At 43.8% G+C, this 24,878-nt stretch overlaps 1 protein-coding gene across 1 annotated transcript in view; it reads right to left on the bottom strand.

Annotated features, from left to right (window-relative positions):
- The window catches only part of LOC109871213 (rho GTPase-activating protein 20-like), a 54,404-nt gene that overhangs the window by 14,482 nt on the left and 15,044 nt on the right, over positions 1 to 24,878 (bottom strand). Inside the window, exons 3-7 of the mRNA XM_031806243.1 lie at positions 3,697 to 3,867; positions 2,890 to 3,039; positions 1,463 to 1,504; positions 1,223 to 1,307; positions 984 to 1,128 (exon numbers count right to left, since the gene is read on the bottom strand). Of these exons, the coding sequence (XP_031662103.1) occupies positions 984 to 1,128; positions 1,223 to 1,307; positions 1,463 to 1,504; positions 2,890 to 3,039; positions 3,697 to 3,867 (593 nt within the window). The remainder of the gene's footprint in view (positions 1 to 983; positions 1,129 to 1,222; positions 1,308 to 1,462; positions 1,505 to 2,889; positions 3,040 to 3,696; positions 3,868 to 24,878) is intronic.

Raw genomic sequence — 24,878 nt, forward strand, 5'->3', positions numbered from 1 at the left:
AGGATGGAAGTTCAATATGTAGCTAGATATAGAAGGCTAATGTTAACTAGCGACTACGACAACAAAAACTAAAGGCATATACTGTATGACAGAGTGATAGACCGTTTCTTCAACGATGAAAGACAGGATGGCATTGGTGTTTTGCAGGTACTATTTAATGAAGCTGCGAGTTGAGGAATTGTGAGGCGTCTGTTTCTCAAACTAGACACTCTAATGTACTTGTCCTCTTGCTCATCTGTGCACCGGGGCCTCCTACTCCGCTTTGTATTCTGGTTATAGCCATTTTGCGCTGTTCTGTAAAGGGAGTAGTGCACAGCGTTGTATGAGATCTTCAGTTTCTTGCCAATTTCTCGCATGGAACAGCCTTCATTTCTCAGAACAAGAATAGTCTGACGAGTTTCAGAAGAAAGTTCTTTGTTTCTGGCCATTTTGAGCCAGTAATCGAACCCACAAATGCCGATGCTCCAGATACTCAACTAGCCTAAAGAAGGCCAGTTTTATTGCTTCTTTAAATCAGGACAACAGTTTTCAGCTGTGCTAACATAACTGAAAAAGGGTTTTCTAATGATCAATTAGCCTTTTAAAATGATAAACGTGGATTAGCTAACACAACGTGCCATTGGAACACAGAAGTGATGGTTGCTGATAATGGGCCTCTGTACGCCTATGTAGATATTCCATAAAAAATCTGCAGTTTCCAGCTACAATAGTCATTTACAACATTAACAATGTCTACACTGTATTTATGATCAATTTGATGTTATTTTAATGTACAAAAAAAAGATTTTCTTTCAAAAACAAGGACATTTCTAAGTGACCCCACTTTTGAACGGTAGTGTAGGTTGAGTAGGTACTGAGTACGTATTGTAAACGTTTCCCTTGACCACTGACTAGGGTCAACTTGTACCGTAAACTAAACAGGAGAGATATGGCTGGGTTTAATGTGAGTGTAATGGGTTGTGGGGTAAAGGAGTTGAACTCACCAATGAGCGGGTAGGGGGAGTCATCTTTAATGGAGCTCACCCACAACTGATGGTCTTTCACACAGCCCGAAATGCCAAACTGCTGTAGTGCCATTTGGATGACATCAGTGGTGCTGTCTGAATTACTTACAGCTAGAGTCTTAGCCTGGGGGAAGACAAAAACATTAGAAAAATGCACACACATGACGGAACACACACACACACACACACACCTGCACCCATACATAAACAGTACTTACATAAGCACAATTCCCAATGTCCTTTGCAAATATCTTCAGAGGAATGGTCTTGGGGTCATCCTTCTCTTTCTCTTCGTTTATTCGACTAGAGGAACGAAGGAGGAAGTTAGCGTAAAAAAACAATACCTTCTTTAACACAAGCAAGACTAAACACATTATTCAAGCCACTGAAGTCAAGCCATAGACTATTAGTATCAGAGGAAGTTATGAACAATATTGTCATCCGTCATTTCTGGTTACCTTTTGATGAGAAAAAGCCACTTCTCCTTGTGCTCCACAGAACTGCAGACAGACAGAGAGAGAGAGAGAAAATTAAGTCGGATAACCAATATTATTTTTCTCATCTTCTCTTACATAACGTGTCCCTGTAAAACTGTATTTTTTCTATGAATTCCTGGTATCAAGGCATATAGTGTGTTTGTAGTGTGTTTATAGTGTGTTTGTGATATTTTATAACATTATATTTTTTTTTACTAGGAATATGACTCTGGTTGTGGTGCGGTGTTGGGATGATAATTTACTGTTCTAGTGGTTGTTCTTTTTCTGAGACAGTCCTGTACTGCACACTAAATTTCCTTTCGTACGGTACCCAGAGGCAAAGTCATTAATATCCGTTGGGTGATTGGTTGAGGATTCTTGGGTGCGTGACGTCACTCTGACCCCTCACCAAAACATGGCAAACAATTTCTTTCAACTCGGGTCTGAAACCTATAGTAACCACGACATTGAATGACAATTAACATAAAAATGAAAATCTAACGCCCCAATAACATTGTCGCAGAGTGAGGGCTTGCTATCAGCCGTTAGCAAAAGTTAGCTTGACTCGAGACCTCATGGGGACATAGGATTCAGGAGCCAGTGGGTTAGATATTATTCCACCATGGGCAACAACAACTGGCTACTAGCTTGTTTTCAGACAAATATGTTCAACTCATCCAGTGACCAGCACATTTAGAAGGATAGCTATTGACTGAAATGTAGCTAGCTTACTGGCTCACACTGGCCATGCAGTAGCCAAACTAGCTAGCTAGCTCACTAATCGTGGATGCCAAGACACAGCTATCTAGACTTGGGAGTTTATGGGCACATACGATACATTAGCCAACTGGTTAGACATGATTACATCATGGGAAACAATATCTGGCGACTAGTTCGTATTCAGACAAATCATTTCAACTCATTTTTAGTTTACACACTGACTACCGCATTTAGGAGGATAGCTAATTAGTGAAATGTAGTTAGCTATATCACTGGCCAGGCAGTAACTAATTGTGGACACATTACCTATTCTTTGATACATTTTGGTTAACTTGCTCATATCAAGCATACCATCAAGCAACACATACCAGACCGTTTGTGGAAAGGTAAAAATAACAATTTGTGGGCTTGTTTTTTGAATGATCGGACAGTGAAACTAAAATAGGTTGGTCACTAGCTGGTGAGGCTTTCATTTATTTCCAAATTAATTTGGTGATCAAGCTGACGCTGCATTTCCCAAGTTGTTCGGTCAGTGCTAACTGCTCATGCCGGCAGCTAGCATGAATATTCCTGTCCTTGCCCAGCCTTCATACGGAACAAAATTTTGCGTACCTACTACATACTCAATGAGGATTTATTAAAGGGACATTCTCACTACATACAGTAAGCGTGTGTGTGTGTGTGCATACCTGAATGTGGCGACACAGTTGAAGGTAGGCCAGCCCATGACAAAGCTCCTGTCTAGACTGGTGCTGCCCTCACACACCTCCTCCATACAGCCTGCTGTCCACATCTCACACAATCGCACCTGAGCCTTCAGTTTAAAGTGTGTGGATGACCTGCAGCAAACACGAGAGGGTCACACACAGTTTAACACACCAGCATACACGCGCATAATCACGTTTCTGAGCACATACATTTATTAATAGCCATGGTGGAATTCTCAACATTCCTACAGCAAACCTGCTGTATGTACACGTGTCTATGTCTGTGAACACCCCCGATACACACACACTTTCCTATCATACTCTTTTTAACCCAGAATGTAATAAAGCCAATTATAGCTGTCTCCACTATGTATGGGTCAGCTCCACCCAGAGGCACATGATGTTGAATATACAGTTGGTTGGAGAGAGAGGCCCTGTTTTGCTGCCACAACATCACAGCAATGTTGCATCAACACCCTGAAAATATCTAGAGCATTGCCTGAAGGTTGTGTTCTGGGTGGGGAGCCCCTCTGGCCCTGATGAGTGGTCTCTGATCTGGGCACGGCCTCAGATGGATTTAATTGGCTGAGAGGTAATTATAGGCCGGATAGAAACGATAGGAGGGGAGGGAGGGAGGAATGAGGGAGGGAGGGAAGTATAGGGCTCACAGTCCCGGGAGACAGGGTTTTTAGACTTGAGTAGGGAAGAGAGGGATGGAATGCAGTTTTTAGCAGTTGCCTTCCGCTCTTTTGCCCCCGCTCCCTCTATCACAGACACACACAGACTCACTTGGCCTTGGCGATGAGGAGTGTGTCAGTGAAGAGGAAGAGGTGTCTCTCCTGTGTCTGCAGGCCAGTCTTCAGCTGGGTGTGGGCGTGGGCCAGGAACACCCTGCCTGGGGAGAGGAACGCCTGCACCAGGGGACACGTCTCTGGGCTGACCGGAGACAGGCAGTTCTCCCTGTCAACACACATATATGTTAGAATAACCAGGTAAACACATCACATGGGGTTAGAACAACCAGTTCAACATACAGTAGAGGGATCATTTCAGGTTAGCTCCCAATGGGCCAATGGGTCAGGATGATTACTGTTTGGGGTCAGAGGGAGAGGAAGTGTGGATCCCTTTGGTTGTGTAATTTATTTATTTTCTTCATTTTTTTCTTTCGCCTTTTGACCAGGTAGACAAGTTGAGAACAAGTTCTCATTTACAACTGCGACCTGGCCAAGATAAAGCAAAGTAGTTCGACACATACAACAACACAGAGTTACACATGGAGTAAAACAAACATACAGTCAATAATACAGTAGAAAAATAAGTCTATGTACAATGTGAGCAAATGAGGTGAGATAAGGGAGGTAAAGGCAAAAATAAGGCCATGGTGGCAAAGTAAATACAATATAGCAAGTAAAACACTGGAATGGTAGATTTGCAGTGAAGGAATGTGCAAAGTAGAGATAGAAATAATGGGGTGCAAAGGAGCAAAATAAATAAATACAGTAGGGGAAGAGGTAGTTGTTTGGGCTAAATTATAAATGGGCTATGTACAGGTGCAGTAATCTGTGAGCTGCTCTGACAGCTGGTTCTTAAAGCTAAGTGTTTTGAGATAAGTCTTTCCAGTTTCAGAGATTTTTATAGTTCGTTCCAGTCACTGGCAGCAGAGAACTGGAAGGAGAGGCGGCCAAAGGAAGAATTGGTTTTGGGGTTGACCAGAGAGATATACCTGCTAGAGCGCGTGCTACAGGTGGGTGCTGCTATGGTGACCAGCGAGCTGAGATAAGGGGGGACTTTACCTAGCAGGTTCTTGTAGATGCCCTGGAGCCAGTGGGTTTGGCGACGAGTGTGAAGCGAGGGCCAGCCAACGAGAGCGTACAGGTCGCAGTGGTGGGTAGTATATGGGGCTTTGGTGACAAAACGGATGGCACTGTGATAGACTGCATCCAATTTATTGAGTAGGGTATTGGAGGCTATTTTGTAAATGACAACGCCGAAGTCGAGCATCGGTAGGATGGTCAGTTTTACAAAGGTATGTTTGGCAGCATGAGTGAAGGATGCTTTGTTTGCGAAATAGGTACCCGATTCTAGATTTAACTTTGGATTGGAGATGTTTGATGTGAGTCTGGAAGGAGAGTTTACAGTCTAACCAGACACCTAGGTATTTGTAGTTGTCCACATATTCTAAGTCAGAACCGAGTAGTGATGTTGGACGGGCGGTCAGGTGCAGGCAGCGATCGGTTGAAGAGCATGCATTTAGTTTGACTTGTATTTAAGAGCAATTGGAGGCCAAGGAAGGAGAGTTGTATGGCATTGAAGCTCGTCTGGAGGGTTGTTAACACAGTGTCCAAAGAAGGGCCAGAAATAAAAAGAATGGTGTCGTCTGCGTAGAGGTGGATCAGAGACTCACCAGCAGCAAGAGCGACATCATTGATGTATAAAGAGAAGAGAGTGAGTCCAAGAATTGAACCCTGTGGCACCCCCATAGAGACTGCCAGAGGCCCGGACAACAGGCCCTTCGATTTGACACACTGAACTCTATCAGAGAAGTAGTTGGTGAACGAGGCGAGGCAATCATTTGAGAAACCAAGGCTAGTCTGCCAATGAGGATGTTGTGATTGACAGAGTCGAAAGCCTTGGCTAGGTCAATGAATACGGCTGCACAGTATTGTTTCTTATCGATGGCGGTTATGATATCGTTTCGGACCTTGAGCGTGGCTGAGGTGCACCCATGACCAGCTCTGAAACCAGATTGAATAGCGGAGAAGGTATGGTGGGATTCGAAATGGTCGGTAATCTGTTTGTTGACTTGGCTTTCGAAGACCTCAGAAAGGCAGGGTAGGATAGATATAGGTCTGTAGCAGTTTGGGTCAAGAGTGTTCCCCCTTTGAAGAGGGGGATGACCACAGCTGCTTTCCAATCTTTGGGAATGAATGAACCCAATGACCTCCTAGTCTCATTTTAACAAGGTTATCCACTTCCTCAGCTAGGGCTTACATAGCCTTACAGCCCTGGTGTATGTATAGAGTGGCGATCTGAGCTGTGACATTAGACAGATGGTGTTATCCTCGTGTGGCTGGGATAATGTCATTTGTAAAATAATGTAAAAGACAAAGACCAAGGCACTTCAGACAGTCAGTCTTCCATTAGTTAATTCTTTACAGTAACGTAACTGATTAATTACATAAGTCAATGGGAAAAGTACAGTATCTGTGTTTTTGAATGACTATGCATGTGGAGGGATATTCCATGGCAAGCTTTTGGTGCTTCCCAGTGTTAGGAGGGAACTGTTTGAAGGGAATTCTCTTGGGTTGGGGATTAAGATGTTTTTATATATTTTTTTACCTTTATTTAACTAGGCAAGTCAGTTAAGAACAAATTCTTATTTTCAATGACAGCCTAGGAACAGTGCTGCATTGTTCAGGGGCAGAACGACAGATTCTTACCTTGTCAGCTCGGGGATTCAATCTTGCAACATTTCGGTTGCTAGTCCAATGCTCTAACCACTAGGCTACCTGCCGCCCCTAATGGGTGATGATGGGTGTGTGTGCACCCGTTTGTGTGTACATGCGTGTGTGGCTGATTTGCTCAGTTGGTAGAGCATGGTGCTTGCAACGTCAGGGTTGTGGGTTCGATTCCCACAGGGGACCAGTATGAAAAATTATGAAAATGTATCCATTCACTATGTAATTCGCTCTTGATAAGATTGTCTGATAAATACCTACAATGTAAATGTAATGCTGACAAAGAGGAAGGAGTCAATCATCTCCTTCAGTCTTTCTTAAACACAACACATTTTGCATGGCTAAACACAGGACTACTGTTAAGGTACACTACATTTCCTGCTCGTTGAATATCTCATTCCAAAATCATGGTATTAAAATGTAGTTTGTTCCACCTTTGCTGGTATGACAACCTCCACCCTTCTCGGAAGGCTTTCCAATAGATGTTGGAAGATTGCTGCGGAGACTTGCTACCATTCAGCCACAGGATCATTAGTGAGGTTGGGCACTGATGGTAGGGGCTAAGGCCTTCCTTGAAGTCGGTGTTCCATTTCATCCCAAAGGTGTTCGATGGGGTTGAGGTCAGGACTCTGTGCAGGCCAGTCAAGTTCTTAAACACCGATCTAAAAAAAAAAAACAGCCTTACACCACTACAGCTGACGCTTGGTGATCTTAGGCTTGTGTGCGGCTGCTCGGGCCATGGAAACCCATTTCTGAAGCTCCCAACAAACGGTTCTTGTGCTGACGTTGCTTCCAGAGGTAGTTTGGAATTTGGTAGTGAGTATTGCAAACGAGGAAAGATGATTTTTACCTGCTTCAGCACTCGGCGGTCCTGTTCTCAACCACTTTGCGGCTGAGCAGTTATTGCTCCTAGATGTTTCCACTTCACAGTAACAGCACTTAGTTGACCGGGGCAGCTCTAGCCAGGCAGAATTTGGAAGAACTGACTTGTTGGAATGGTGGCATCCTATGACGGTGCCACGTTGAAAGTCACTGAGTTCTTCAGTACGGGCCATTCTACTGCCCATGCTTGTCTATGGAGATTGATTGGCTGTGTGCTCGATTTTATACACCTGTTAGCAACGGGTGTGGCTGAAATAGCCAATTCCACTAATTTGAAGGGGTGTCTACATACTTTTGGCCATGTTGTGTATATACATGTACGTGTGAGTTAGCCACAGATCAGTAGATACGGTTTATCAAACACACGATTAGAAAATACACTATATATACAAACGTATGTGGACACCCCTTCAAATTAGTTGATTCGGCTATTTCAGCCACACCCGTTGCTCAAGCACACAGCCATGCAATCTTCATAAACAAACAGGAGAATTAATGGCCTGGGGCTGTTTTTCATGGTTCAGGCTAGAACCCCTTAGTTCCAGTAAAGGGAAATCTTAACGGTATAGCATACAATGACATTCTAGACGATTCTGTGCTTTCAACTTCGTGGCAACAGTTGGATGCCCCCGTGCACAAAGCGAGGTCCATTCAGAAATGGTTTGTCGAGAACAGTGTGGAAGAACTTGACTGGCCTGCACAGGGCCCTGACCTCAATCCCATCGAACATCTTTGGGATGAATTGGAACGCAGACTGCGAGCCAGGCCTAATCGCCCAACCTCATTTTCCTGGATATTATTATTATTAGAATATCAAGAAGATGTGTGTGTTAACTTTGGAAGGGACAACTTGTCCAAGAGCGGGAAGAGAACAATGACAGTCATCCGATCATGAAAAACACAGAGAAACACACAGATATAACCACTGTATCAGGTTCTAGAGAAAGATACATCTTCCTGAATGATGTCAATATCTGCCATGGGCAAGTACAGCAGATGGAACAAGTTGGCATTTTTACGGGGAACAAAGGAAATCGTTGCAGGGCTCTGTCCTTTCCTGTTTACATCAGGCTGTGAGATCCGATTCTCAGCTCACATTCAAGAGATAATGACCCTGTACACACACACACACCCATCATCTTAACCCCCAACCCCAGAGAATTCCATTCAAACAGTTCCCTCCCAACACTTGGAAGCACCAAAAGCTTGCCATGGAATATCCCTCCACATGCATATTCCACAGTCAGTCAAAAACACATACCTTTCCCATTGACTCATGTAATTAATCAGTTATGTACTGTAAGTAATTAACTAACGGAAGACTGACTGACTCTGAAGTACCTTGGTCTTTTTACAACTCTTTTTATTCCAAAAAGAACGAGGGAACTAGAAAACCAATTCAATCACAGACTAAGGTCTTCAGTTTGCTATTGATTCATTGCTTCTGGATGACTTTTAAAGGCAGAAACCATGATTCAAAACCAGGTTGGAATTTGTAGGAGGGAAAATTGGGGAGGTTCATATCCTCGTACCCCCCTAAAAATTCTGGAATATAACCGTAATTAACACCATAACAGACAAAAGATGAGCTTCAACGCGATATTATAATTTGATTTTTATTTATTTAACTGGGCAAGTCAGTTAAGAACAAATTCTTATTTACAATGACGGCCTACCAAAAGGCCTCCTGCGGGGACGGGGGCTGGGATAATATATAAACATAGGACCATATAGAAGACCTCATCACCTTCTTCTCTACATGCTTTTCTTAATATATCTGGGAAATGCCTATGTCACAGAACCCCCCCACACACAGAACACCTTCCTGTAATATCTCTCCCTGGCTCTCTCTCTCTATAAAGATACCAGACTTCCATATTCAGCCCCCCTCCCCCTGAATGGTTGATTGGCAGCTGAACTCCTGGTCCACTGAAGCTGATGGATGACTGACTAACAATCCCATTGTGTCATGTGATGTTGATAAATTGGGCATAGAGGCCGTTTGCATCTACACACCACATATACATGGCCATCTTTGTTAGGGAACAGTCCTGTGGAGCGAGATGTTGACTTTTCATAGACAATGCTTGTTGTTTATTCTCGGGGGGCTGCTGTGGGATAAGGTCTCTAAACCCAACCCTGGGAGACAACAGCACAACACAGCATACTAATGTCCCAGCATGCCTTTAGGGAGAGAATGGTGAATATTGATGAGCCCTCCATCACTATATCAGACCTACTAGCCAAACAGAATGCCTAATGAGTGGCAACACCCTCTTATCTAAGCCTGGTAATTGCCAGGGACCTCACAATACGATATTATCAATAGATTCTCACGATTTACATGATTCTGTATGTATTGAGATTAGATCCTGCGATTATATTGTGATTTGATGTTCCATACATATTGCTCACTATATGACTGCTGCAGAGAGACAAGAGGGAGCATGATACTTTTGGGGGGCTCAGTCATGTTGGCTCACTATTTAAAAATAAGATGGAGAACAAGCTATATGATGAAAAATACTGGCGTTTTGGCGCAGGTACAGCCGACTATCTCAAGCTAGCGCTATCTAGCAAAATCAACAACTACAAATCGATACTTGGAGTAAAAGTATCTATATAATATTGTCCAAAATAATATCACAATATGTAAATATCCCTATTCACCTCCATTACTACTTATCCTGATTATGGTCACACTGGCTTTCTGTAGTCTCTCTCTTTCTCACACACACTTGCACACACACACACAGAGGTGGGGTGTGTCAAGGTTACTGGAGGCTGCTGCCAGGAGATAAGGTCACCCTGGTCCAGATGTGTGTTGTAACCAGACCAAGAGGACATGTCCCTCAGATGACACACCCACACCCCTATTCTAACAACATCTTAACTCCCCTTGTGTTTTGATGGGACGAAGATGTTCTGTAGCTCAGCGAAAAGCTCTAGAGTGATGCTCGTGCACTGCATCCCCTAGGCAGACATTATACATCCATATATAACACTGTCCTTTTGCTTTGCTCTAGTTAACATATGTGTGTTTGTGTGTGTGTGTGTGTGTACTGCTGTCTGCCTGTCATCCCCACTCCAACAATAAATGGCCAACAGCTCTCCTGCATATTTCAACTAATTTGTTATTGAGGCCCAGCGACCAATATCTTTTAATTTATTATCAATTTGTCTGCACCTGTCCAACCCCAAGTAGTGCTTGACTTATCTTAGGGGCACAAAAGGTTTTGTAGTTTATGACAACAATCTAATGGAAAAGCAAATTAATTGCAACCCCTTGTCAAGAGACAGGAAGGGGGAACTTTACACAAATCTCATTGACTTATGTAATGTTTGAACTTTGACTGGGTGATAAAATCAAACAGTGTGTTTGGACCTGATGGTGTGTGTGTTGCGTGTCTCAGCAACAAGTATTAGCAATAGCTTGACTTCTCCTCCAGTCAAACACTGTCCAGACCAACACCAGTGACACTCTGCGAAGTGGTGTGATTGACGGCGCAGTGTGTGTGTTAGCCATCCTGTCAACTCATGGTGAAAGACCTAAGTCTAAGTGCACAAGGCACCAATACACTGCTGCCAATTCTCCATGGTTACGTCTTGAATGAAGACATCACTACTGACATGGATTTATAATCCACACTATCTGACCGAGGGGACTACACTCACTTCGCACACACACACACACACACACACACACACACACACACACACACACACACACACACACACACACACACACACACACACCTCTCTTCAGTTCACAATCTTTCCTTATCTAATATGAGTCATCTAGTGTATCCAGTGACTCATAGAGTGGACCCCGTAGCAGGGGAGATGGTGTCTTATAAAAATAACATCAGTGTGATCTTTCCAAAACTCACTTCATGGTTTTAATGGAAAGCAAGGGTAACAGACCTTGTCTCTCATACATATGGTAGAAGGTTCTGGAGGGTGCCATGGTCGTTGAGAATGAGGAGGTAGAATATGGAAGGACAAATGGAGGCATGTACTGTACATGCATAAGTTCTAGTGTGGACAATGACCATAGTGAATATGTATAGATTGCATATAACACCAGCTGTAGAAGGTAGTAAAGGACTCCATGTTATTGGGAATAATAAGAGAAATGAAGCACTGTTTTATAAAACTCTCCATATCAGGAAATGTCTCCTGCATCCTGCATGGTGACACGGTGGCTAGTGGCCATTAAAAACAGGGTCATTATTGCTAAAACTACGTTAAGTTTCTAATATTCCCCTCCTCCCATATCCATTTCAGTGCTGCAGGCCATATTGTGCTGTGCCTCAGTAGGGACTGACTGTAGCCCTGGAGTGGTAAAGCTGGAGCAGAGTGAGGCGACTTCTAGATGAGGTGAAAGGGGGAGGGGTGACGTAAGTGCCTGAGCGAAAGGACAGAGTCACCACACAGAAACTCTAGGCTTGATGATAAAAGCAGGCAGGAATCACCTGGGCCAGCAAAGAATTTATAGCAGAGTAGTGTGTTTCCCTGAAGAAAAGTAAATCATTTGGAGAGAGAGACAGGGAAAAATAGAGAAAGAGATAGATCGAGAGAAAGAGAGACAGACAGAGAGAGAGACAGACAAAGAAAGAGAGAGGGAATGCGTAGATTAGTGAGTTGAAGAGAGAGAGAGAGAGAGAGAGAGAGAGAGAGAGAGAGAGAGAGAGAGAGATGTCTTCATCTCATCCAACACGCATCGCTTCCCTGACCTTTAACTTCTCCCCACTGTGAATCACATGATAGCACCATGCCACCTCTAGCACCATGCCACGATCTCTGGACAAGCCCTACCCTGGAGAACCCCCTTGACCCTGGTGACCCCCGTCGTTCTCTGCACCTCCTGACGAGGAGTTAGAGGTCAAGGCTTAGAGCATTAACCCAGTCTCTTTCGCTCCTGAGAATGTCTCCACCACAGACACTCTCACTAAGTGTCTACAATTTGCTTGCTCTCTCTCTCACACACACACTCACACTTTCTCTCTACACTCAGACACACAATACCTCCAGCCACGAGAGCAATGAACCATTAAAGTGTCAACAGCGTTCAGCTCAACACTCCTATGTGGTCCAGTTTCACACAACATGCTCTGAGCTCAGCCTACACTAAGTGAGTAAACAGTTAGCACTAGAAAACACATAAATATGTCCAATAACACCAGGACAGGACAAGGTTTCTCTACTCTAGTCTCTCTAACTCTGCAATAATGTTAGTTTGGTGTGTAAGAGATTACATTTTCATGTTCTAATGTCACATACATAAGTACAGTGAAATGCCTTTCTTGCAAGCTCTAACCCCAACAACGCAGTAATCAATGACAATGTAATAATAAAAATAACAAGGTAGGACAAAAACACACAATAAATAAAAATAGGAAGAACATGATAAGGTAAGTATGCATACCATATTATACAGGGTCAGTTCCAGTACCATATTTATTTTTGTATTTTTTATTTCACCTTTATTTAACCAGGTAGGCTAGTTGAGAACAAGTTCTCATTTACGACTGCGACCTGGCCAAGATAAAGCAAAGCAGTGTGACAAAAACAACAACACAGAGTTACACATGGGATAAAAGTACAGTCAATAACACAATAGAAAAATCTATATACAGTGTGTGCAAATGTAGTAAGATTAGGGAGGTAAAGGCAATAAATAGGCCATAGTGGCGAAATAATTACAATTTAGAATTGACACTGGAGTAATAGATGTCCAGATGATGATGTGCATGTAGAAATTCTGGAGTGCAAAAGAGCAAAAAAAGAACAATATGGGGATGAGGTAGTTTTGTGGGCTATTTACAGATGGGCTGTGTATAAGCTGCTCTGATAGCTGATGCTTATAGTTAGTGAGGGAGATATGTCTCCAGCTTCAGTGACATTTGCAATTCGTTCCAGTCATTGACAGCAGAGAACTGGAAGGAAAGGCGGCCAAAGGAGGTGTTGGCTTTGGGGATGACCAGTGAAATATACCTGCGCATGCTACAGGTGGGAGTTGCTATCGTGACCAGTGAGCTGAGAAAAAGGGCTTTACCTAGCAAAGACTTATAGATGACCTGGAGCCAGTGGGTATGGTGACGGATATGTAGTGATGGCCAGCCAACAAGAGCATACAGGTCGCAGTGGTGGGTAGTATATATGGGACTTTAGTGACAAAACTAAAGGTCACACTGTGATAGACTACATCCAATTAGACTACATCCAGGCTATTTTGTAAATGACATCGCCGAAGTCAAGGATGAGTAGGATAGTCAGTTTTGCGAGTGTATGTTTGTTAGCATGAGTGAAGGAGGCTTTGTTGTGAAATAGGAAGCCGATTCTAGATTTAAATTTGGATTGGAGATGCTTAATGTGAGTCTGGAAGGAGAGTTTACAGTCTAATCAGACACCTAGGTATTTGTAGTTGTCCACATATTCTAAGTCAAAACCGTCCAGAGAATTGATGCTAGTCGGGCGAGCGGATGCGGGCAGGGATCGGTTGAAGAGCATGCATTTAGTTTTACTAGCATTTAAGAGCAGTTGGAGGCCACGGTAGGAGTGTTGTATGGCATTGAAGCTCGTTTGGAGGATTGTTTACACAGTGTCCGAAGAAGGACCAGATGTATACAAAATGGTGTCGTCTGTGTAGAGGTGGATCAGAGAATCACCAGCAGCAGCAAGAGCGGCATCATTGATGTATACAGAGAAAAGAGTCAGCCCGAGAATTGAACCCTGTGGCACCCCCATAGCGACTGCCAGAGGTCCAGACAACATGCCCTCCAATTTGACACACTGAACTCTGTCTGAGAAGTAGTTGGTGAACCAGGCGAAGCAGTCATTTGAGAAACCATGGCTGTTGAGGCTGTCGATAAGAATGCTGTGATTTACAGAGTCGAAAGCCTTGGCCAGGTCGATGAAGACGGCTGCACAGTACTGTTTTTTATCGATGGCGGTTATAATATCGTTTAGAACCTTGAGCGTGGCTGAGGTGCACCCATGACCAGCTCAGAAACCAGATTGCATGGCAGAGAAGTTACGGTGGGATTCGAAATGGTCAGTGATCTGTTTGTTAACTTAGCTTTCGAAAACTTTAGAAAGGCAGGGCAGGATGGATATAGGTCTGTAACAGTTTGGGTCTAGAGGCAGGGCAGGGCAGGATGGATATAGGTCTGTAACAGTTTGGGTCTAGAGGCAGGGCAGGGCAGGATGGATATATAGGTCTGTAACAGTTTGGGTCTAGAGGCAGGGCAGGGCAGGATGGATATAGGTCTGTAACAGTTTGGGTCTAGAGTGTCTCCCCCAATCTTTAGGGATCTCAGACGATACGAAAGTTGCTGCAGGGGGGTGCAGAGCTGTTGGCCGGGGTAGGGGTAGCCAGGTGGAAAGCATGGCCGGCCGAATAAAAATGCTTATTGAAATTCTCGAATATAGTAGATTTCTCGGTGGTGAAAGTGTTTCCTAGCCTCACTGCAGTGGGCAGCTGGGAGGAGGTGCTCTTATTCTCCATGGATTACTGCTACAGGATGCACATTTCTGTTTGAAAAAGCTAGCCTTTGCTTTCCTAACTGACTGTGTATATTGGTTCTTAACTTCCCTGAGAAGTTACATATCGCGGCGGCTATTCGATGCTAATGCAGTAACCACAGGATGTTTTTGTGCTGATCAAGGGCATTTAAGTCAGGAGTGAACCAGGGGCTATATCTGTTCTTAGTTCTACATTTTTGAATGGGGCATGCTTATTTAAGATGGTGAGGAAAACACTTTTAAAGAACAACCAGGCATCCTCTACTGACAGGATGAGGTCAATATCCTTCCAGGATACCCGGGACAGGTTGATTAGAAAGGCCTGCTCGATTAAGTATTTTAGGGAGCATTTGACAGTGATGAGGGGTGGTCGTTTGACCGTGGACCCATTACGGATGCAGGCAATGAGGTAGTGATCGGTGAGATCCTGGTTGAAGACAGCAGAGGTGTATTTGGAGGGCAAGTTGGTCAGAATGATATCTATGAGGGTGCCCATGTTTATAGATTTAGGGTTGTACCTGGTAGGTACCTTGATAATTTGTGTGAGATTGAGGGCATCTAGTTTAGATTGTAGGACGGCCGGTGTGAACTTCTTGTGGATCATTGGGACGCTACCGTCCCACCTGGCCAACATCCGGTGAAATTGCAGAGCGTGAAATACAAATGACAAAAATCGTAATAGTAAACATTTATGAAAATACAAGTGTTATACATCAGTTAAAAGCTTAACTTCTTGTTAATCCAGCCACTTTGTCAGATTTCAAAAAGGTTTTACGGCGAAAGCACACCATGCGATTATCTGAGGACAGCCCCCACGCACAAAAGCATCACATTAATTTTCCAACCAAGCAGAGGCATCACGAAAGTCAGATATAGCGATAAAATAAATTACTTACCTTTGAAGATCTTCATCTGGTTGCAATCACAAGGGTCCCAGCTATCCTCTTGAAGCTATTGGGGCGCTATTTTATTATTTGATAAAAAAAACGTGCCCGTTTTAAGCGCAATATTTTGTCACAAAAAGATGCTCGACTATGCATATAATTGGCAGCTTTGGAAAGAAAACACTCTGACGTTTCCAAAACTGCAACAATATTATCTGTGAGTGCCAAAGAACTCATACTACAGGCGAAAGATGAAACTTCAAACAGGAAATGAGCAGAATTTTTGAGGCTCTGTTTTCCATTGTCTCCTTATATGGCTGTGAATCTGCCATGAACGAGCCTAAGCTTTCTGCCGTTTTCCCAAGGTGTCTGCAGCACTGTGACGTATTTGTAGGCATATCATTGGAAGATTGGCCATAAGAGACTACATGTACCAGGGGTCCGCCCGGTGTCCTTTGTCTAAATTGGTGCGTAATCTTCAGCTGCAGGCATTTTCCCATGGGATTCAGAGGAGAACGCACACTTCCACGAACGATATATCATCGAAGAGATATGTGAAAAACACCTTGAGGATTGATTCTAAACAACGTTTGCCATGTTTCAGTCGATATTATGGAGTTAATTTGGAAAAAAGTTCGGCGTTTTGATGACTGAATTTTCGGGGTTTTTTGGTAGCCAAACGTGACGCACCAAACGGAGCGATTTCTCCTAAACAAATAATCTTTCAGGAAAAACTGAACATTTGCTATCTAACTGAGAGTCTCCTCATTGAAAACATCCGAAGTTCTTCAAAGGTAAATGATTTGAATGCTTTTCTGGTTTTTGTGAAAATGTTGCCTGCTGATGCTAACGCTAAATGCTACGCTAGCTATCAATACTGTTACACAAATGCTTGTTTTGCTATGGTTGAGAAGCATATTTTGAAAATCTGAGATGACAGTGTTGTTAACAAAAGGCTAAGCTTGAGAGCTAGCATATTCATTTAATTTCATTTGTGATTTTCATGAATAGTTAACGTTGCGTTATGGTAATGAGCTTGAGGCTGTATTCACGATCCCGGATCCGGGATGGCTAGTATCAAGAGGATAACAAATGGTCATTTTGTTTGATAAAGTCCTTCTTTATATCCCAAAAACGTCAGTTTCATTGGCATGCTTGACTCAGTAATCCACCGGTTTCCCTCGTTCAAAATGCATACAAATGAATCCAGTAAGTTACCAATAAACTTCTTCCAAACATATCAAACAACGTTCCTAATAAATCCTCAGGTACCCTAATATGTAAATAAACAATCAAATTTAAGACAGAGAATTCTGGAGACCATTACCGGAGATAAATAAAGAAGTACGCACCCTCACCGGAACGGGCAAAAAACACTACAGCCAAAATGGTAGCCACTTAGAACAACTACAAATTCCAGCTAATTTTTCAAAACACAAGCCTGAAACTCTTTCTAAAGACTGTTGACATCTAGTGGAAGCCCTAGGAACTGCAATCTGGGAGGTATTCCCTTTATATTCCAATTACCAGCCATTGTAATCAGTGGTGAGCTGAAAATAAAAATTTCTGGATGGATTATCCTCAGGTTTTCGCCTGCCATATCAGTTCTGTTATACTCATAGACATTATTTTAACAGTTTTGGTAACGTTAGAGTGTTGTCTATCCAATACTACCAATTATATGCACATCCTAGCTTCTGGGCCTGAGTAACAAGCAGTTTACTTTGGGCACCTCATTCATCCAAACTTCTGAATACTGCCCCCTAGCCCGAAGAAGTTAAGTATATCCCAATTTAGGTATCCTAACAGTACGAACTCTGAAGATAGATTGGGGGTAACCAATTCACATATGGTGTCCAGGGCACAGCTGGGGGCTGAGGGGGGGTCTATAACAAGCGGCAACAGTGAGAGACATCCTATTTCTGAAAAGGTGGATTTTTTTAAGTAGGAGCTCGAACTGTTTGGGCACAGATCTGGATAGTAAGACAGAACTCTGCAAGCTATCTCTGCAGTAGATTGCCGATTTATAGATCTGCAGTAGATTTACAATGTGCATGGATACTGGATCTTTTGAGGTAGAAAGCAGTAGGTACCAGTGACTCACTCAATATGTAAATGGTCAGGTGGTGCAGATGCTACGCTACAGGACTGTTTTGTTAGCACAGACTGGAATATGTTCTGGGATTCATCCAATGGCATTGAGGAGTATACCACCTCAGTCACCGGCTTCATCAAGTGCATTGACAACGTCCCCCCCACAGTGACCGTACATACATATCCCAACCAGAAGCCATGGATTACAGGCAACATTCGCACCAAGCTAAAGGCGAGAGCTGCCGCTTTTAAGGAGCAGGACACTAATCCGGACGGTTATAAAAAAAAATCGCGCTATGGCCCCTCAGATGAACCATCAAACAGGCAAAGCGTCCACATAGGACTACGATTGAATCCTACTACACCGGCTCTGGTGCTGGTCTTGCAAACTATTACGGAATACAAAGGGAAACCCAGCTGCGAGCTGCCCAGTGATGCGTACCTGCCAGACGAGCTAAATGCATTTTATGCTCGCTTCGAGGCAAGCAACACTGAATCATGCATGAAAGCACCAGCTGTTCCGGACGACTGTGTGATCACGCTCTCCGTAGCCAAAGTGAGCAAGACCTTCAAACAGGCCAACATTCACAAGGCCACGGGGCCAGACGGATTACCAGGATGTGTACTCAGAGCATGAGCTGACCAACTGGCAAGTGTCTTTACTGACATTTTCAACCTCTCCCTGACCTAGTCTGTAATACCTACATGTTTCAAGCAGACCACAATAGTCCCTGTGACCAAGAAAGCAAAGATAACCTGCCTAAATGACTACTGCCATGAAGTGCTTTGAAAGGCTGGTCTTGGCTCACATAAACACCATCATCCCAGAATCCCTAGACACACTCTAATTCGCATACCGCCTCAACAGATCCACAGATGACACCATCTCAATCTTACACCACACTTCCCTTTCCCACCTGGAAAAAAAGAACACATATGTGAGAATGCTGTTGTTTGACTACAGTTCAGCATTCAACACCCAAAGCTCATCACTAAGATAAGTACACTGGGATTAAACACCTCTCTCTGCAACTGGATCCTGGACTGACGGGCCGCCCCCAGTTGGTAAGGGTAGGTAACAACACATCTCCCATGCTGATCTTCAACACGGGGGCCCCTCAAGGGTGCATGCTTAGTCCCCTCATGTACTCCCTGTTCACCCACCACTGTGTGGCCAAGCACCACTCCAACACCACTATTAAGTTTGCTGACGACACAACAATGATATGCCTGATCACTGACAAAGATGAAACAGCCTGCAGGGAGGAGGTCAGACACCTGGCAGTGTGGTGCCAGGACAACAACCCCTCCCTCAATGTGAGCCAGACAAAGTAGATGATCGTGGACTACAGGAAAAGGATGGCTGAACACTCCCTCATTCACATCGACTGGGCTGTTGTGGAGCGGATGGAGGGTTTCAAGTTCCTTGGTGTCCACATCACCAACAAACTATTATGGTCCAAACACACCAAGACATTCATGACGAGGGAGACTAAAAAGATTTGGCATGGGTCATCAGATCCTCAAAAAGTTCTACAGCTGCACCATCGAGAGCATCCTGACCAGTTGCATCACCACCTGGTATGGCAACTGCTCGACATCCAACCATAAGGCGCTACAGAGGATAGTGTGTACGGTCCAGTACATCACTGGGGCCAAGCTTCCTGCCATCCAGGACCTATATTCTAGGAGGTGTCAGAGGAAGGCCCAAAAAATGTTCAAAGACTCCAGTCACCCAAGCCATAGACTGTTCTCTCTGCTACCGCACGGCAAGCGATACCAGAGTGCCAAGTCTAGGACCAAAAGGCACCTTAGTAGATTCTACCCCCCAAACCATAAGACTGCTGAACAATTAATTAATCAAATGGCCACCCGGACTATTTACATTGACCCCACCCCCATCCCCTTTTGTTTTTACACTTTTGCTACTAGCTGTTTATTATAAATGCATAGTCAATTTACCCCTACCTACATGTACGAATTACCTCGACTAACCTGTACCCCCGCTCATTCGCTCACCCCCTGTATATAGCGTCGTTATTTTATTGTGTTACTTCATTTTTTTAAATTTTAGTTTATTTAGTAAATAGTTTCTTAAAACTTTTGACGCTACCCATCCCGTTAGCGGGATCATTTTCATCAGCAACCGCTGAATAGCATAGCGCAACAGTCAAATAATATTGCTAAATAACAGTCAAATAATAAGTGCAATATTGCAAAACACAGCTTAGCCTTTTGTTAATCCACCTCTCGTCTCAGATTTATGAAATTATGCTTTACAGTGAAAGCAATCCAAGCGTTTGTGTAAGTTTATCGATAGCAAAGCATAACATTATGTACACTAAGCATTAAGTAGCTAGGTCACGAAAATCAGAAAAGCAATCAAATTAATCGTTTACCTTTGATGATCTAAGGATGTTTTCAATCACGAGACTCCCAGTTACACAACAAATGTTCCTTTTCTTCCATAAAGATTATTTTTATACCCAAAATACCTCCGTTTGTTTGTTGCGTTATGTTCAGAAATCCACAGGAAAGAGCGGTCACGACAACGCAGAGGTATATTCCAAATAATATCCATAATGTCCACAGAAACATGTCAAATGTTTTTTATACTCACAGACAATATTTTTACAGTTTTGTAAACTTTAGTGTTCTCTATCCTAATATGACAATTGAATGCATATCCTAGTTTCTGGGGCTGAGAAATAGGCAGTTTCAAATGGGTATGTTTTTTTGCCAAAAACGAAAATACTGCCCCCTACACGCAAAAGGTTAACTCTATTTCTTGAACTGCATTGTTGGTTAAGGGCTCGTAAGTAAGCATTTCCCAATTGCATGTGACAAATAAAATTTTATTCGACCTGTGTATAGCGGTAAGGTGACTAGGTATCAGGATATATAATAAACAGATTAGCAGCAGCGTACTGTATATGATGACTGTAGAGTATGTGAGTGGGTGTGCGTGCGTGTGTGTAGAGTCAGTATAAATATATGTGCATATTCTGTGTGTGAGCAAATAATGGAGTGAGTGTTTGCAGGTGTGTTGGAGTGTCAGTGTGTGTAAGTGTGTAGGGCCTGTGAGTGTGCATAGAGACCGTGCGGAAGCAGAGACAACAGTCTATGGCTTGGGTGGTTGGAGTCTTTAACAATTATCCTGGCCTTCCTTTCACACCACCTGATAGAGGTCCTGGATGGCAGGGAGTTCGGCCCCAGTGATGTACTGGGATGTCCGCACCACCATCTGTAGCTCCATGTGATCGAGGGTGGTGCTATTGACATACCAAGCAGTGATGCAGACAGTCAAAATGCTCTCAATGGTACAGGTGTAGAACCTTTTGAGGATTTGAGGGCCCATGCCAAATATATTAAACCTCCTTAGGGGCAAGAAGCACTGTCGCACCTTCTTCACGACTGTGCATGTGTATTTGGACCATTTTATGTCTTTAATGATTTGGACAACGAGGAACTTGAAGGTAGACAAGGAGGAGGTTTAAGGTCTACCTGCTCCACTGCAACACCGTCGATGGATGGGGGCGTGCGTACTGTACTGACCTCACCTTCTGGGTGGTAGCGGAGTGAACAGGCTGTGGCTCGGGTGGTTGATGTCCTTGATGATCTTTTTGGCCTTCCTGTGACATCGGGTGCTGTAGGTGTCCTGAAGGGCAGGTAGTGTGCCCCTGGTGATGCATTGGCCCAACAGCACCACCCGCCCTGCGGTTGTGGGCAGTGCAGTTGCCGTACCAGGCGGTGATACAGCCCGACAGGATGCTCTCAATTGTGCATCTGTAAAGGTTTGTGAGGGTCTTAGGGGCCAAGGCAAATATTTTAATTCTCCTGAGGTTGAAGAGATAATATTGAGCCTTCTTCACCACACTGTCTGTGTGGGTGTACCATTTCAGATTGTCGGTGATGTGTATGCAGTGTGCAGTGCGATGGCGATTGCATCGTCTGTGGATCTATTGGGGCGGAAAGCAAATTGAAGTGGGTCTAGGGTGTCAGGTAAGGTAGAGGATATGATCCTTAACTAGCTTCTCAAAGCACTTCATTATGACAGAAGTGAGTGCTACGGGGCAATAGTCATTTAGTTCAGTTACCTTTGCTTTCTTGGGAACAGGAACAATGGTGGACATCTTGCAGCAAGAGGGGACAGCAGACTGGGATAGGTAGAGATTGAATATGTAAACACTCTAGCCAGCTGCTCTGCGCATGCTCTGAGGGCGCGGCTAGGGATACTGTCTGGGCCGGCAGAATTGTGAAGGTTAACACCTTTAAATGTTTTATTCACATTGGCCATAGAGAACAAAAGCCACAGTCCTTGGTAGCGGGCCACGTCAGTGGCACTGTGTTATACTCAAAGTGGGCGAAGAAGGTGCTTAGCTTGTCCGGAAGCAAGATGTTGTTGTCCACGATGTGGCTAGTTTTCCCTTTGTAATCCATGATTGTCTGTAAACCCTGATACATACGTCTCGTGTCTGAGCCGTTGAATTACATCTCCACTTTGTCTCTGTACTGACATTTTGCCTATTTGATTGCCTTATTGGGGAAATAACTACACTGTTTGTATTCAAACATATTCCCAGTCACCTTGCCATGGTTAAATGCGGTGGTTTGCACTTTCAGTTTTGCACAAATGCTGCCATCCATCCACGGTTTCTGATTTGGGCAGCTTTTAATAGTCACAGTGGGAACAACATCCGCTTTCCACTTCGTGATGAACTCAGTCACTATGTCAGTGTATACGTCAATGTTATTATCAAAGGCTACCCAGAACATATCCCAGTCCGCGTGATCAAAACAATCTTGAAGCATGGATTCCGATTGGTTAGACCAGCATTGAATAGACCGTAGCATGGGTACTTCCTGTTTGAGTTTCTGACTATAGGAAGGGATGAGCAAAATGTATTCATGATCTGGGAGGGCGGGGGAGGGCCGTCGAGGCATCCCGGAAGTTGGAGTAGCGATGGTTGAGTGTTTTAGCAGCTTGAGTACTACAGTGATTGTGTTGATAGAACTTCAATAGTGTTTTCCTCAAATTTGCTTTGGTAAAATCCCCAGCTACAATAAATGTTGCCACAGGATGTGGTTTCCAGTTTGCAAAAAGTCCAGTGTAGTTCCTTGAGGGCCGTCGTGGTATCGGCTTAAGGGGGAATATACACAGGTGTGATTATTAACCGAGGAGAATACTCTTCAGTGGTAATACGGTCATCATTTGACTGTGGGGTATTCTAGAAACTTAAGTCCCTGATTTTTATTTCACCTTTATTTAACAATGTAGGCTAGTTGAGAACAAGTTCTCATTTGCAACAGCGACCTGGCCAAGATAAAGCATAGCAATTCAACACATACAACAACACAGAGTTACACATGGAATAAACAAAACATACAGTCAATAATACAGTATAATATTTTTATTTCTATATACAGTGAGTGCAAATGAGGTAAGATAAGGGAGTTAAGGCAATAAATAGGCCATGGTGGCAAAGTAATTACAATATAGCAGTTAAACACTGGAATGGTAGATGTGCAGAAGAAGAATGTGCAAGTAGAGATACTGGGGTGCAAAGGAGCAAGATAAATAAATACACTATGGGGATGAGGTAGATAGATGGGCTGTTTACAGATGGGCTATGTACAGGTGCAGTAATCTGTGAGCTGCTCTGACAGCTGGTGCTTAAAGCTAGTGAGGGAGATATGAGTCTTCAGCTTCTGTGATTTTTGCAGTTTGTTCAAGTCATTGGCAGCAGAGAACTGGAAGGAAAGGCGACTAAAGGAGGAATTGCTTTGGGGTTGACCAGTGAGATATACCTGTTGGAGCGTGTGCTACGAGTGGGTGCTGCTATGGTGACCAGTGAGCTGAGATAAGGTGGGGCTTTACCTAGCAGAGACTTGTAGATAACCTGTAGCCAGTGGGTTTGGCGATGAGTGTGAAGCAAGGGCCAACCAACGACAGTGTACAGGTCGCAGTGGTGGGTAATGTAAGGGGCTTTGGTGACAAAACGATGGCACTGTGATAGACTGCATCCAATTGTCTGAGTAGAGTGTTGGAGGCTATTTTATAGATGACATCGCCGAAGTCGAGGATCGGTAGGATGGTCAGTTTTACAAGTGTATGTTTGGCAGAATGAGTGAAGGATGCTTTGTTGCGATATAGGAAGCCGATTCTAGATTTAATTTTGGATTGGAGATGGTTAATGTGAGTCTGGAAGGAGAGTTTACAGTCTAACCAGACACCTAGGTATTTGTAGTTGTCCACGTATTCTAAGTCAGAGCCATCCAGAGTAGTGATGCTGGACGGGCGGGCAGGTGTAGGCAGTGATCGATTGAATAGCATGCATTTAGTTTGACTTGCATTTAAGAGTAGGCCACAGAAGGAGAGTTGTATGGCATTGAAGCTCATCTGGAGGTATGTTAACACAGTGTTCAAAGAGGGGCCAGAAGTATACAGAATGGTGTTGTCTGCGTAGAGGTGGATCAGAGAATCACCAGCAGCAAGAGCAACATCATTGATGTATACAGAGAAGAGAGTCGGCCCGACAATTAAACCCTGTGGCACCGCCATAGAGACTGCCAGAGGTCGGAACAACAGGCCCTCCGATTTGACACACTGAACTCTATCTGAGAAGTAGTTGGTAAACCAGGCGAGGCAATCATTTGAGAAACCAAGGCTGTCGAGTCTGCCAATAAGAATGTGGTGATTGACAGAGTCAAAAGCCTTGGCCAGGTCGATGAATACGGCTGCACAGTAATGTCTCTTATCGATGGCGGTTATCATATTGTTGTGATGTCTCTCTGGAAGGAGATCCTTGCCCTGAGCTTGTCTACTTTATTGTCCAGAGACTGAACATTTGTGAGTAATATAATCGGAAGCGGTGGATGGTGTAATAGAAGTCCAGTCCGAAAACCTCTTCTCCGTCAGCAGCGTCTTAGAGCAGTCTCTGGGATAAGTTCAATTGCCCTGAGGGGTACGAACAAAGGATCCAATTCGGGAAAGTCATATTCCTGGTCGTATTGCTGGTGAGTTACCGCCGCTCTGATATCCAAAACTTATTTCCGGCTGTATGTAATAACACAAACAACTGGGCTAATAATGTAAGAAATAACACACAAAAAAATGAAATACTGC

The sequence above is a fragment of the Oncorhynchus kisutch genome, linkage group LG26 (assembly GCF_002021735.2).
Source record: "Oncorhynchus kisutch isolate 150728-3 linkage group LG26, Okis_V2, whole genome shotgun sequence".
Lineage (NCBI taxonomy): Eukaryota > Metazoa > Chordata > Actinopteri > Salmoniformes > Salmonidae > Oncorhynchus > Oncorhynchus kisutch.